The following is a 16,384-nucleotide window of genomic DNA, read 5'->3' as shown; positions in this document are numbered from 1 at the left end:
ACAGGGACCCATGACACACTGTGGACCCAGCAGCAGCGTGACGAGGCGGTACGGGGGCCCATGGCAGATTTGGGGCCTGGCAGCACCTATGGGAGGCCTGTAATCTGCCAGCAACCTATGACAAAATGGAAACCAGCAGGAGTGTGAGGAGACCTGAAAGTGGCACAAGGCAGAGTGTGGCGATGGAGACAGCAGCAATGGGAGGCGGTACAGGGACGCATGACACACTGTGGACCCAGCAGCAGCGTGACGAGGCGGTACAGGGGCCCATGGCAGATTTGGGGCATGGCAGCACCTATGGGAGGCCTGTAATCTGCAAGCAACCTATGACAAAATGGAAACCAGCAGGAGTGTGAGGAGACCTGAAAGTGGCACATGGCAGAGTGTGGCGATGGAGACAGCAGCAATGGGAGGCCGTACAGGGACCCATGACACACTGTGGACCTAGCAGCAGCGTGACGAGGCGGTACGGGGGATCATGGCAGATTTGGGGCCTGGCAGCACCTATGGGAGGCCTGTAATCTGCCAGCAACCTATGACAAAATGGAAACCAGCAGGAGTGTGAGGAGACCTGAAAGTGGCACATGGCAGAGTGTGGCGATGGAGACAGCAGCAATGGGAGGCGGTACAGGGACCCATGACACACTGTGGACCCAGCAGCAGCGTGACGAGGCGGTACGGGGGCCCATGGCAGATTTGGGGCCTGGCAGCACCTATGGGAGGCCCGTAATCTGCCAGCAACCTATGACAAAATGGAAACCAGCAGGAGTGTGAGGAGACCTGAAAGTGGCACATGGCAGAGTGTGGCGATGGAGACAGCAGCAATGGGAGGCGGTACAGGGACCCATGACACACTGTGGACCCAGCAGCAGCGTGACGAGGCGGTACGGGGGCCCATGGCAGATTTGGGGCCTGGCAGCACCTATGGGAGGCCTGTAATCTGCCAGCAACCTATGACAAAATGGAAACCAGCAGGAGTGTGAGGAGACCTGAAAGTGGCACATGGCAGAGTGTGGCGATGGAGACAGCAGCAATGGGAGGCGGTACAGGAACCCATGACACACTGTGGACCTAGCAGCAGTGTGACGAGGCGGTACGGGGGCCCATGGCAGATTTGGGGCCTGGCAGCACCTATGGGAGGCCTGTAATCTGCCAGCAACCTATGACAAAATGGAAACCAGCAGGAGTGTGAGGAGACCTGAAAGTGGCACATGGCAGAGTGTGGTGATGGAGACAGCAGCAATGGGAGGCAGTACAGGGACCCATGACACACTGTGGACCTAGCAGCAGCGTGACGAGGCGGTACGGGGGCCCATGGCAGATTTGGGGCCTGGCAGCACCTATGGGAGGCCTGTAATCTGCCAGCAACCTATGACAAAATGGAAACCAGCAGGAGTGTGAGGAGACCTGAAAGTGGCACATGGCAGAGTGTGGCGATGGAGACAGCAGCAATGGGAGGCGGTACAGGAACCCATGGCACACTGTGGACCTAGCAGCAGCGTGACGAGGCGGTACGGGGGCCCATGGCAGATTTGGGGCCTGGCAGCACCTATGGGAGGCCTGTAATCTGCCAGCAACCTATGACAAAATGGAAACCAGCAGGAGTGTGAGGAGACCTGAAAGTGGCACATGGCAGAGTGTGGCGATGGAGACAGCAGCAATGGGAGGCCGTACAGGGACCCATGACACACTGTGGACCTAGCAGCACCGTGACGAGGCGGTAAGGGGGCCCATGGCAGATTTGGGGCCTGGCAGCACCTATGGGAGGCCTGTAATCTGCCAGCAACCTATGACAAAATGGAAACCAGCAGGAGTGTGAGGAGACCTGAAAGTGGCACATGGCAGAGTGTGGCGATGGAGACAGCAGCAATGGGAGGTGGTACAGGGACCCATGACACACTGTGGACCCAGCAGCAGCGTGATGAGGCGGTACGGGGGCCCATGGCAGATTTGGGGCCTGGCAGCACCTATGGGAGGCCTGTAATCTGCCAGCAACCTATGACAAAACGGAAACCAGCAGGAGTGTGAGGAGACCTGAAAGTGGCACATGGCAGAGTGTGGCGATGGAGACAGCAGCAATGGGAGGCCGTACAGGGACCCATGACACACTGTGGACCCAGCAGCAGCATGACGAGGCGGTACGGGGGCCCATGGCAGATTTGGGGCCTGGCAGCACCTATGGGAGGCCTGTAATCTGCCAGCAACCTATGACAAAATGGAAACCAGCAGGAGTGTGAGGAGACCTGAAAGTGGCACATGGCAGAGTGTGGTGATGGAGACAGCAGCAATGGGAGGCCGTACAGGGACCCATGACACACTGTGGACCTAGCAGCAGCATGACGAGGCGGTACGGGGGCCCATGGCAGATTAGGGGCCTGGCCGCAGCAATGTGAGGCACGTAATCTGCCAGCATCCTATGACAAAATGGAACCCAGCAGCAGTGTGAGGAGACCTGAAAGTGGCACATGGCAGAGTGTGGCGATGGGGACAGCAGCAATTGGAGGCCGTACAGGGACCCATGACACACTGTGGACCTAGCAGCAGCGTGACGAGGCGGTACAGGGGCCCATGGCAGATTAGGGGCCTGGCCGCAGCAATGTGAGGCACGTAATCTGCCAGCATCCTATGACAAAATGAAACACACCAGCAGTGTGAGGAGACCTGAAAGTGGCACATGTCATGACACACTGTGGACCTTGCAGCAGCGTGAGGAGGCGGTACAGGGGCCCATGGCAGATTAGGGGCCTGGCCGCAGCAATGTGATGCCCGTAATCTGCCAGCATCCTATGACAAAATGGAACCCAGCAGCAGTGTGAGGAGACCTGAAAGTGGCACATGGCATGACACACTGTGGACCTGGCAGCAGCGTGAGGAGGCGGTACAGGGGCCCATGGCAGATTAGGGGCCTGGCCGCAGCAATGTGAGGCACGTAATTTGCCAGCATCCTATGACAAAATGAAACACACCAGCAGTGTGAGGAGACCTGAAAGTGGCACATGGCATGACACACTGTGGACCTTGCAGCAGCGTGAGGAGGCGGTACAGGGGCCCATGGCAGATTAGGGGCCTGGCAGCAGCTATGGGAGGCCTGTAATCTGCCAGCACCCTATGACAAAATGAAACACACCAGCAGTGTGAGGAGACCTGAAAGTGGCACATGTTTGGGGCATGATTCATGGCGGATTTAGTCAGTTGTATCAGGAACTGGTGGTTTGAAATCCAGACTAATCCACGCCTGATTCATTTTCACAAACGTGAGTCTCTCCACACTTTGGGTGGACAGTCGTGTCCTCCGCGGAGTTACAATACCTCCTGCCGCACTAAACACGCGCTCCGATGCCACGCTACTGGCCGGGCATGACAGCCTTTCAAGGGCAAATTCAGCTAGTTGGGGCCAAAGGTCAAGTTTTGTTGCCCAGTAGTCAAGGGGATTGTCTACCTCGGTTGGCAGGGTGCTGTCCAAGTAGGCCCAAGCCTGTTGTTTGAGCTCCTGCTCCAGGTCCACCTGATGCTGCTGCTGCGGCTGGTTAGTAGTTTCCTCACTGCGCTGGTGAAGAAAGCTACTCATCATCGACTGCAGACTGAGGCAGCCGCTGCTGGTGGAGCTGCCACTGCTCCTACCACCCCACCCCTCCCCTGCTGCCATGGCAGCGGAACGCGAGCGCACAGGGCCCACAGTGTCTGAGGATGGACATTGGCGCAGAAAGGCAGAGACCAACTGACTACATAGGTGGTTTTTATAGTACGTAATTTTGGCCTCCCTCTCAGCAGGTGTGAAAAAGGCCACCATTTTGGAACGGTAGCGAGGGTCCAACAAGGTGGACAGCCAAAAGTCATCCCTCTGTCTGATGGTTATTATTCGGCTGTCGCTACGCAAGCAACCGAGCATGCTATGGGCCATTTGTGCCAAGGAATGCGAGGGACTCCCTGCCTCCATCTCCACAACATACTGCCACGGTGCGTCTGGGTCCTCTGTCTCCTTCTCCTCTTCCTCTACCAGATGCTCCTGCTCCTCCACTCCTGTCCGCTGAGTGGAAAAACCACCCATTTCACTCAATAATTCCTGAGCACAAATGTCCTCCTCTACCTCCTCCTCTTCTTCCTGTCCTGGCCCCACAGGGGTCATGTGGCGTTGAGATCTGTGCGCCACGTCTACCGCACCCTGACCAGCCATTGTTAACAGCATTTGTTCCAGGACGTGCAACAGAGGAATGACGTCGTTCATCCCATAGTCCTGCCGACTCACGAATAGCGTGGCCTCCTCAAAGGGCCTGAGCAAGCGGCAGGTGTCACGCATGAGCTGCCAATGGCTGACATCGAAGTTACACAGGGGAGTACCTTTATCCGCTTGTAACATCAGGAAATCGGTGATGGCCTTTCGCTGCTCGTAAAGGCGCTCTAACATGTGTAGGGTTGAATTCCACCTTGTTGCAACGTCGCAGATCAGGCGATGCTGTGGAATTCCGTTCTGCCGCTGCAGCTCAAGGAGGGTGTGCTTTGCGCTGTAGGAATGGCTGAAATGCATGCAAAGTTTACGTGACATTTTAAGGATGTCTTGCAGTGGGATGGTGGATTTTAGGAACCGCTTGACAACCAGATTGAACACGTGAGCCATGCATGGTGCATGGCACAACCTTCCTTGACGCAGAGCAGACACCATGTTCTTTCCGTTGTCGGTCAACATGGTTCCGATTTTCAGTTTGCGCGGAGACAGCCATCTGTCGATTTCTCTGTTCATTACACTCAGAAGTTCCTCCCCTGTGTGACTACGTTCGCCAAGGCATACCAGGTGCAGCACAGCGTGACACCGTTGCGCCCTGCACATGTGATATGCCGGTCGGGTAATGGGACTTGGCACGGGGGTGGCGGCTGAGGACACGGCGGAAGAAGAGGTGGTAGAGGCGGACATGTTTGCTGGACCAAGGACGTGCAAACGTGGAGGCAAAAGCGTCGTGACCTGTCCAAGTTGCTGGTGCGGCTGTGCCGGCACCACATTCACCCAGTGGGCCGTAAATGACATGTACTGTCCCTGACCGTAGTTACAGCTCCACACGTCGGCGCTGCCGTGCACTTTGGCAGAGACCGACATGCTCAAAGACTGGCCCACCATCTCTTCTACATGTGAATGCAGGGCTGGCACTGCCTTTTTGGCGAAGAAATGACGGCTTGGCACTCTCCACCGCGGCGCGGCACAAGCCATCATTTCTCGGAAAGGTGCTGAGTCCACCAGTTGGAAAGGGAGGGACTGCAGCACCAGCAACTTGGACAGGAGGACGTTCAGCTTTTGCACCGTCGGGTGCGTGCTCGCAAACTGTTGTCTCTTGGAAACGTATTCCAAAAAAGACTGCTGACGGAATCCGTGAAGAGGAGTAGCAGGAGAAGGAGCATCTGAACGAGCTGAAGATGCCAACGAGCGACAACTCCCCTCAGCAGAGGTGTTTGAGCCTTGACTGGCTGATAGAGGGCGATTGACGTCGGGTGACGGAGCAAGTAACGGAGCGGGTGATGGAGCGGGGGCTGGGGCAGGCAGAACCGCCGTATCTTTATCACGGTTTTCCCAGGCCACCAAATGGCGACGCTGCATATGCTGACGCAACGCTGTAGTCCCAACATGGGCCCCCTGGCCACGCTTGACTTTCTGGCCACATAGTCGACATACGGCTACGTTTACTTCCTCGGGCGGCTTGACGAAAAATTGCCACACCGCCGAGTAGGAAACTTTGCCCCCGCTACTCCTCACTGGCTGACTGCTACTTCCTCCGTGCACACCGGCACCACTACTGGCCGTGGTGGTAGGCTGCAGTGGAGCTGGTGCTCTACTCCGTGGCCGTTTGGCTCCACTGACCCTGCCTCGACCCTGCTGCCTCCTGGGCAACCCAACGACTGTTTCGCTCGCTGCCAAGCTGGCACCCTCTTCTCCTGATGATGCGGAAGAAATTGCCTGATGACGACGAGGCTGCCAAGTGCGATCAACCTCCTCATCATCAAGTAGGGTCTCTGACTCACTACTAGCCCCCTCGGCTGCGTCTGGGTCAGGAGACAGACCTGTCTCTAGACCGGCTACCGAGCCACTCTCCTCGCCAGTACTTCTTCGCCTGGCTGCTGAAGAGGCGGATGTCTCCCCCCGTTCTGTGGCCCTAAGTAACGGTTCTGTGTCCCTCAGTAACAATTCTGTGTCCCTCAGTAACAATTCTGTGTCTGTCCCTGAGTAACAATTCTGTGTCCCTAAGTAAAGTTTCTGTGGCCCTAAGTAACGGTTCTGTGGCCCTCAGTAACAATTCTGTGTCCGAGTAACATTTCTGTGGCCCTAAGTAACGGTTCTGTGGCCCTCAGTAACAATTCTGTGTCTGTCCCTGAGTAACAATTCTGTGTCTGTCCCTGAGTAACAATTCTGTGTCCCTGAGTAACAATTCTGTGTCTGTCCCTGAGTAACAATTCTGTGTCCCTAAGTAACGTTTCTGTGGCCCTAAGTAACTGTTCTGTGGCCCTCAGTAACAATTCTGTGTCCCTGAGTAACGTTTCTGTGGCCCTAAGTAACGGTTCTGTGGCCCTCAGTAACAATTCTGTGTCCGAGTAACATTTCTGTGGCCCTAAGTAACGGTTCTGTGGCCCTCAGTAACAATTCTGTGTCTGTCCCTGAGTAACAATTCTGTGTCTGTCCCTGAGTAACAATTCTGTGTCCCTGAGTAACAATTCTGTGTCTGTCCCTGAGTAACAATTCTGTGTCCCTAAGTAACGTTTCTGTGGCCCTAAGTAACGGTTCTGTGGCCCTCAGTAACAATTCTGTGTCCCTGAGCAACGTTTCTGTGGCCCTAAGTAACGGTTCTGTGGCCCTCAGTAACAATTCTGTGGCCCTCAGTAACAATTCTGTGTCTGTCCCTGAGTAACAATTCTGTGTCCCTAAGTAACGTTTCTGTGGCCCTAAGTAACGGTTCTGTGGCCCTCAGTAACAATTCTGTGTCCCTGAGTAACAATTCTGTGGCCCTAAGTAACGGTTCTGTGGCCCTCAGTAACAATTCTGTGTCCCTCAGTAACAATTCTGTGTCTGTCCCTGAGTAACAATTCTGTGGCCCTAAGTAACGTTTCTGTGGCCCTAAGTAACGGTTCTGTGGCCCTCAGTAACAATTCTGTGTCCCTGAGTAACAATTCTGTGGCCCTAAGTAACGGTTCTGTAGCCCTCAGTAACAATTCTGTGTCCCTCAGTAACAATTCTGTGTCTGTCCCTGAGTAACAATTCTGTGTCCCTAAGTAACGTTTCTGTGGCCCTCAGTAACAATTCTGTGTCCCTGAGTAACGTTTCTGTGGCCCTAAGTAACGGTTCTGTGGCCCTCAGTAACAATTCTGTGTCCCTCAGTAACAATTCTGTGTCTGTCCCTGAGTAACAATTCTGTGGCCCTAAGTAACGTTTCTGTGGCCCTAAGTAACGGTTTGGTGGCCCTCAGTAACAATTCTGTGTCCCTGAGTAACAATTATGTGTCTGTCCCTGAGTAACAATTCTGTGGCCCTAAGTAACGTTTCTGTGGCCCTAAGTAACGGTTCTGTGGCCCTCAGTAACAATTCTGTGTCCCTGAGTAACAATTCTGTGGCCCTAAGTAACGGTTCTGTGGCCCTCAGTAACAATTCTGTGTCCCTCAGTAACAATTCTGTGTCTGTCCCTGAGTAACAATTATGTGTCCCTAAGTAACGTTTCTGTGGCCCTAAGTAACGGTTCTGTGGCTCTCAGTAACAATTCTGTGTCCCTGAGTAACGTTTCTGTGGCGCTAAGTAACGGTTCTGTGGCCCTCAGTAACAATTCTGTGTCCCGCAGTAACAATTCTGTCTGTCCCTGAGTAACAATTCTGTGGCCCTAAGTAACTTTTCTGTGGCCCTAAGTAACAATTCTGTGTCCCTGAGTAACGTTTCTGTGGCCCTAAGTAACGGTTCTGTGGCCCTCAGTAACAATTCTGTGTCCCTCAGTAACAATTCTGTGTCTGTCCCTGAGTAACAATTCTGTGGCCCTAAGTAACGTTTCTGTGGCCTTAAGTAACGGTTTGGTGGCCCTCAGTAACAATTCTGTGTCCCTGAGTAACAATTATGTGTCTGTCCCTGAGTAACAATTCTGTGGCCCTAAGTAACGTTTCTGTGGCCCTAAGTAACGGTTCTGTGGCCCTCAGTAACAATTCTGTGTCCCTGAGTAACAATTCTGTGGCCCTAAGTAACGGTTCTGTGGCCCTCAGTAACAATTCTGTGTCCCTCAGTAACAATTCTGTGTCTGTCCCTGAGTAACAATTATGTGTCCCTAAGTAACGTTTCTGTGGCCCTAAGTAACGGTTCTGTGGCTCTCAGTAACAATTCTGTGTCCCTGAGTAACGTTTCTGTGGCGCTAAGTAACGGTTCTGTGGCCCTCAGTAACAATTCTGTGTCCCGCAGTAACAATTCTGTCTGTCCCTGAGTAACAATTCTGTGGCCCTAAGTAACTTTTCTGTGGCCCTAAGTAACGTTTCTGTGGCCCTAAGTAACGATTCTGTGGCCCTAAGTAACGTTTCTGTGGCCCTAAGTAACGTTTCTGTGGCCCTAAGTAACGATTCTGTGGCCCTAAGTAACGTTTCTGTGGCCCTAAGTAACGATTCTCTGTCCCTAAGTAACGTTTCTGTGGCCCTAAGTAACGTTTCTCTGTCCCTAAGTAACGTTTCTGTGGCCCTAACTCTGTCCCTAATACAGAGAGGTCTGCCTCTCTTGAATGGCTGGAGGCAAATGGAGAATTCTAAAATGGCCGCCATTTATAGCTCGACCATTACACAGTGCTGGCTGCTGATTGGCTAATGCAATCACATGTCATTAATGAATGCATTATGGGTCAGCGCGCCTTGTCTGCGCGCCTTCCCAGACATCCCCACTCCGTCGCCGCACATGTCGCCGCCATTTTAGGAAAAATTTTGATTCGCGCATCCGAAGTATGCTAATTTTTCCAATATTCAAAACGAATTCCACTTCGCCTACTTCGATTCGCTCATCTCTAATTATAATCCACAATCACTGGTACCCCTTGCATCATATCATCCACCTTATTTTTATCTAACAGCAGGGAAGCTCTGTCCAAAGATCTTACTTTATCGCTTTCAGATTCTATAAATTGTGGTTCATATCCCTCTGTTATGAATCTTTGTGCCAACATAAAGTGAAGGAAATAACTATTTGCTCCCCTGCTGATTTTGAATGTTTGCCCACTCACAAAGAAATGATTGGTCTAAAAATCAAATGTTCGGTGTATTGTAACACTGAGGGACAGAATAGCAACAACAAATTCAAAAGAAATGCATGTCTAACAAATGATGCATTGATTTGCATGTTCATGAGTATTTGATCCCCTGTCATTCAGCAGGATTTCTGGCTACCAGGTGTCTTTCATACAGGTAACAAGTTGAGATTAGAAGCAGTCTCTTAAAGGGAGTGCTGCTAATCTCATTTTGTTACCTGTGATTTGTCATATAAGTTCTAATCATTATGTAATTGTTAGTCACCTTTTAAAGTTGAACACAAGATGGCAATAGGGAGTAATTGTTTGGTCCCCTCTTGATAATACGTCTATTTAGGCAAATCAGTAGAGTATGTGCCATCATGTGCTCATTCATTAGAGGGCAGTAGTGCATCAATTAAATCCAACCTATCGGAGTACGAGTGGCTCTATAACAGTCCGTATGTCTGACTTCTGATCACACCCTCGGATGAAGTCGTGTGACAAAACACGTTAGGGCGTGATCGAGCAGTGATGTCATCATGTACGCCGCTACCATGTGGCCGGACCATGTGATTGCAACCGCGTCATCTGTTGCTGAGTACGGCTGATGAGATGCCACTATGGGAGCTGGAGACTGTTTGTTGCAGGCTGCAGACGTGTTTATATTATTGAAGGCTGTTTTTTAACTTGCATATTGTGAGTTTGGTTTTAAGGGGGGAATTTGATATAATAAATAGTCAAATGTTATTATGCTATGGCGAGTGTTCTTTATTTATCCACATATGGATTATATTTACCATGACGGAGTATAATGGGATCAACCATCTGATGAATGATTATAATTTGGAGTATTTGCAGTTATGCTGCTGAATTTTCCACATCCACTGATATTTGAAAGATATTCTGATTAATCACCAGCATCTGGTGAGTTAGCACTTTGATGGGGTGTTGAGCACAGAAGAATTCACGATTGTGGAGAATATATCTTTATTGAAGAAATATTTATATATATGGACTGCACTTAGTGGATTTTTTTCTGAGTTTTTTTTATTGCTTTGGCACAATGTTGGCACTTTATTTGGTGGCAGTTTTTCTTTTTCTTTTTCCTTTTTCATGTTTATTTATATATATACATTTATTATTTTTTTTTAATTTAATCTAAGTGTATTTGAGGGCTGAGAGCGCTGTTTATGGTATTTCCATTTACTTTACACGTAGTTATTAGATGTCCTGTTGAAAATAAGGTCATATTCCTTCAGGTGATCTTTCAGTGGATTATATGACAGTTTCTGGTAGTATGTTTTTTGATCCATTTTACTCAGTGAAGTGAAGTAATTGGATGTTTTACTAAAGCAGACGACTCGTGCCTATCCTTTCAACAAACACATCTGGTGCCTCTGCCAATCTAACTACCTGTGGGCCCTCTTTGTGATGACTCTTTCTACCACAGCAGGGTGTAAAAACTTATGAAGTAGACAACTACATGACAAATGAGGTTTAATGCAAGAATCCAAGATGGAAAAAGATCTGGGGGTCCTAATAAATCATAGGCTCAGCAAAACCATGAAATGCCAAGCTGCAGCAAACAAAGCTAGAAGAATATCAGCATGTATTAAAAGGGTATTTAGTCAAGACATACAACTGTAATTCTGCCGCAATGCAAATCTATGGTCTGGTCACATCTTGAATATGCCATCCAGTTCTGGTCATCAATCCTCAGGAAGAATAAGCTGGAACTGTAGAGTCCAGAGAAGGGGAACAAAGCTAATAAGGGGACTGGAGGACCTCAGTTATGAGGAACATCTACCGTACAAGCATTAACCACTTCCCGTCCTGCCGTTTGTATATAAACGGGCGGACGGTGGCAGTGCAGGGTCGGGTGACCATTTATAAATGGTCTCCCCGCCCCCTGCTTGTGCCGCGCTCCCTGGGAGCACACAGCACCGAGATCCGGTGCCTGCTGTGTCCTCCGGACACAGTGGAACACCAATCGTCATACAGGACCTCTGTGCGAGGTCCCGATCATGTGATCACTGATTGGCCAATCAGTGACCACATGCAGAGTAGTAATCAAAATGCCACATCTGACATCATTGCTTAATACTTGTAAAATCTGTGAATGATCACAGAAGTAACATGGTACAGGGCTATTCACAACAGCCTTGTACCATGTGACAAGCTGTGACCAATCACAGATCACACAGTATTTCTCAATGGCTGCAGGAATGCAGCCAGAGAGAAGGAGAAATGATTGCTTTTACAGCCTGTATGTGTAGAAAAAAAAAATCTTCATCACCCCCCACAAGTAGTACAGTGTCACCATGGTGACACTGTACTGCTAGGGTAACAGTATGTGTAAAAAAAAACAAATATATAAAAAAAATGTAAAAAATTATAATTTTTGGTTATAAACCAATTTGGGTTATTTTTGTTTTCACTAAAAAGATAACTGAATACATTTTGGCCAAGATTTATGATGAAATATTATTTATTTGCAAAATGTTATAAGAAAAACACTTTTTTTTCAAACTTTTTGGACTTTTTCATTTATATAGCAAAAAAAATAAAAATCCCAGTGATGAATAAATACCACCAAAATAAAGCTTTATCTGTCTCAAAAAATGCTAAATAATTCATATGGGTACAGTCTTGCATGACCGCGCAATTGTCATTCAAAGTGTGATAGGGCTGAAAGCTGAAAATTGGCCTGGACAGGAAGGGGGTGAAAGCGTCCAGACTTGAAGTGGTTAAAGAGATATGATACTGATGAACAAATATCTGAAAGGTGATTCTATCATAGGGAGAGAACTACTCAGTCTCAGGTCGCTTAAGAAGACACATGGGCACTCAATGAAGTTGGAAGAGAAGCAGTTTCTGACTTGTAAACGAATGGTGTTGGCCACCAATCCCAGTGTCAACCTAGCCATGTCCTGTAAAAAGACAGAAGAGCTGAATTTTAAAACTCTGCAATGTAAAATTCTGAAAAAATTATATTTATTTTGAAAGACACTTTCAAGTGCCTTTGGCTTGACCTTTAAGGCTTGTTGGTGCTGACATCCAAATGTGGTACCATGGCAGTGTTACATGAAAAATGATACCCAATATAAATATGCAAAGGCTGACACTCTAAGTTGTTAACAAGACAGATATTTTTTTTGCAATGCTATGCCATGAAAATGGAGTGTCACCCATAACCTATTAACCAGCCAACCCAGAGGGATGAAGCTCTAATTTTTGTTACTAAGGCAAGTGCCAACCATCACGTTTATTTTTGTCCTAAGTTTAGACCTTCCTTTCTGCACAAGGCTTGGCCCACAAAGGCCACAAAGGCCACCAAACCCTCTCCAAAGCCCTTTGCACAATGAAGAGGAGCCTTCATTCCTAAGAGTGAGGGGACATCTGTTACAGTTTGCATCCCTCTGGATCACAGATGACCCAGACCTATGGGATCAATTGGTACTTTCAAAAGGATAAAGGATAGAGTTCAAAACTATCACCTCAGTGCTTTCATCTTTGAAATGAACAAAGGACAATCTTATTTGTAGAAGGACTTGAACCACGTCTTGTCCCTGGGAGTAGTTGTACCAGTACTAACACAAGACAGGTTTAACCACTTCAAGTCTGGACACTTTACCCCCTTCCTGTCCAGGCCAATTTTCAGCTTTCAGTGCTATCACACTTTTAATGACAATTGTGCGGTCATGCAACACTGTACCCATATGAATTTTTTATAATTTTTTTAACACAGATAAAACTTTATTTTGGTGGTATTTATTCAGCACTGAGATTTTTATTTTATTTTTTTTTTATATATATACAAATGAAAAAGTCCCAAAATTTTGAAAAAAGTGTTTTGCAAATAAATAATCTTTCTTCATAAATCATGGACAAAATGTATTCGGTTATCATTTTAGTAAAAACAAAAACACAAATTAGTTTATAACCAAAAAATATAATTTTTTTAAAACATTTTTTTATTTATTTTTTTTATTTTGCAATAATATTATTTATGTTTTTTTTAAAAATTTTAACTACTGTCACCCTAGCAGTACAGTGTCACCATAGTGACACCCATAAAGGCTGTAAACGCAATCATTTCTCCTTTTCCCTGGCTGCATTCCTGCAGCCATTGAGAAATACTGTATGAGCTGTGATTGGTCACAGCTTGTCACATGGTACAAGGCTGTTGTGAATAGCCCTGCACCATGTGATCTCTGTGATCATTCACTGATTTCACTAGTAGTAAGCAATGATGTCAGATGTGGCATCTTGCTTACTACTATTCATGAGATCACTGATTGGCCAATCAGTGATCACATGATCCGGACCTCACACAGGTCCTGTACAGCAATTGGTGTTCCGCTATGTCCTCCAGACACAGCGGGCACCGGATCTCATTGCTGTTTGCTCCCAGGGAGCGTGCACAGCTTGAAAATGCTGGCATCATTTATGAATGGCAACCCGCTCCTGCACTGCTCCCTTCCAGCCGTTTATGTACATGACATGGACGGGAAGTGGTTAAATCAAACCTCTTTATGGTACCAAAGCCCAATTTCGGTATCTGTTTTATCCTGGACTGTAAATTCCTCAACAAATCCCCTCACATTCCAACATTTTTCATGGAATCTGCAAGTGCAGTGTTTGCTTTTGAGACAAGAGGAACACACGGCATCCATGAACATCCAAGATGCCTGTCTATATGTTCCTATTTACCCACCTCATCAGTGGTTTGTTCACTTTGTAGTGGCAAATTGCCACTTTGTCTGTTGATTTTGATTACAAGAGCATATATTCTAAAACATCCACCCTCCAGTACAGATCTTCAGAGTCTCACAGGCCTTTAAGCACCAAGTTTCTGTTGCCCAACTCTGTAAGGCTGCTGCCTTGCCTTCTATTCATACTTTTCAAAGTTTTACCAGGTTAATGTCCAATCTGCACATGAAACTTTTGGCCACATCGTTATTGTAGCAGCACTGTGAAATGTACCCCTGTTGTTTTTTTTGGGGGGGGGCTTTGGTTACCTAGTTGTTGTCCACCCTTTAATTTATTGCTTTGGGATGTCCCATTGTGTCTGAATAAGTTGCCTGTGTCCTATACTGTATGACTAAAATCAGAGGAATTTTGACTTACCTGAAAATTTGGAATATAGTACAGGGCACAGCCCCCCCCCCCCAACTCTCCATGATTGCGTCCAATCACCTGAAGATGTGAGCCAATAACCCATGGTGAATGAATAAGTTGCCTGTATCTTGTACTGTACACTAAAATGTGGAAGTTACAGGAAAGTCTAAATTCCTATTTTTTTTTCTTTATACTTTTATTCGCTATTCATTTTGATGTTTAAAATTGAATTCCTCTTTAAAGAAAAGATAAACATATCTGGTTCATTTATTTATGCTAATACTGTGTTTTACTTTTCTTATTTCAGATAATTACTTCAGTATTATATTCACACATTGGAGTGTGACCAGGCTTGCCCCATCGATCTATACTGTTGTGTTCCTGGTGGCTCTTCCTCTCAATATCATGGCGATCGTCATATTCCTGGTGAAAGTGAAAATCAGGAAGCCGTCAGTGGTCTACATGCTGAACCTCGCCACTGCAGATGTCCTCTTTGTTAGCATCCTACCTTTTTATATTGCCTACCGATTCTTGGGATCTAACTGGCTCATTGGAGAAGGAATGTGTCGCTTTGTCACCGTAATATTTTACTGTAACATGTACTGCTCCATGCTGCTCATGACAAGTATCAGCGTGGACCGTTTCCTGGCCGTAGTCTACCCGGTGCGGTCTCTCTCCTGGCGCACAGTGAACCGAGCCTGGCTGGTGTGTGGTGTCATCTGGGTCATCTCATTGGTCAGTACTGTGCCTCTTCTCATAACAGATCAAGCCTGGAAATATTCTAACCTAGATATCACATTATGTCATGATATTCAGTACTTTGGTATAAATCTTAAGTTCTATTATTACCATTTCACCTCTCTTATCTCACTTTTCTTTTTCTTACCATTATTCATTACAACTTTCTGTTACATTGGAATCATCCGCAGTCTCAGCAGATCAAAATTTGATCGCACACATAAGAGGTCACGAGCTATCCGCCTCACCGTGGTTGTGCTGAGTGTGTTTGTTCTTTGTTTTGGCCCCACCAATGTAATCTCTTTAATTAACTATGTGAAGGTGTATAAGAATTATGATCACTCTCTGTATATTCCCTGCATCCTCTGTGTCAGTATCAGCAGCATCAACTGTTGTCTGGATCCTCTTATCTATTATTTTACATTCTCCGAGTATAAGAGATACGTCTACAATTTGCTGTGTTGGAGGAAAGGTTATCACCCTCCAGTACAAAGTCTTCCCTTAAACACAAGGAGCAGAAACCAGAGAGGACCAGAGGAGACCTAATCTGCTCAACCCAATAAGAGGGGATGAGTTATTTCAACACCTCTCCTTATTTTATCTCACAGTAATTTTCCTGAAAAATATTTAAATAACACACATCACTAAGATCTGTAATGCCTAAAGGTCCACTTTACTGCCCTGTAAATTATGTTTTTACTGATCCTCATGGAAAAGCTGGGTGCTTGAAATGCTGTGTGAATCGATGACATCATAGACGTGATAGTTTGAATAAGGGACTTGGCAGGCATACTATAGTTAAAGATTATTTTTTTTCTAGCTGGTTCTTAAGGAGTAAAGGGACCCCAGATTCATCCCCTCATGTGAATGAGTACTGGGGTACATAGTACCACTAATCATTCACCAAAAAAAAGTGCAAAGTAAATAAAAACACACAGTTTTTGAAAAGTCTTTTTTTTAACCACATGCCGCCCAGCCACTGTAGAAATACAGTGGCAGGGCGGCACGGCTGGGCAAAACCACATTTTTAAACGTGTGTTTTTAAAACAGGTAGAGGGCGTGCACTACCTGTCCCGCCGATCACGGCCACGGATGTCAGTCAGTCGTTACCGGCTATGACCCGGCGATTAGCGGCAATCAGTGACAGAGAGCACAGCTGCCGTAGCTGTGCTTTCTGTCAGTTCCATGACAGCTCCTGACATGCTGATCGGGACAGAAGAGTTTATCTGTCGCGATCAGCGGCGTTCCCTGCAGTACACACCCCCGCCCCCTAGTAAAACACTCCCCTCACACAGTTAACCCTTTCAC

General features: G+C 47.4%; 1 protein-coding gene across 1 annotated transcript in view; it reads left to right on the top strand.

Moving 5' to 3' along the window:
• LOC149457841 (proteinase-activated receptor 1-like) overlaps positions 1-15,752 on the top strand; it is a 134,588-nt gene extending 118,836 nt beyond the window's left edge. Inside the window, exon 5 of the mRNA XM_089683087.1 lies at positions 14,646-15,752. Within this exon, the coding sequence (XP_089539213.1) occupies positions 14,646-15,622 (977 nt within the window). The 3' untranslated portion in view covers positions 15,623-15,752. The remainder of the gene's footprint in view (positions 1-14,645) is intronic.
• The last annotated feature ends 632 nt before the right edge of the window (positions 15,753-16,384 follow it).

The sequence above is a fragment of the Staurois parvus genome, unplaced genomic scaffold, assembly GCF_062004578.1.
Source record: "Staurois parvus isolate SC_StPar_1 unplaced genomic scaffold, SC_StPar_1.0 ptg000302l, whole genome shotgun sequence".
In the NCBI taxonomy this organism is placed as follows: Eukaryota; Metazoa; Chordata; class Amphibia; order Anura; family Ranidae; genus Staurois; species Staurois parvus.
This window is presented reverse-complemented; position numbering and strand designations above follow the sequence as displayed.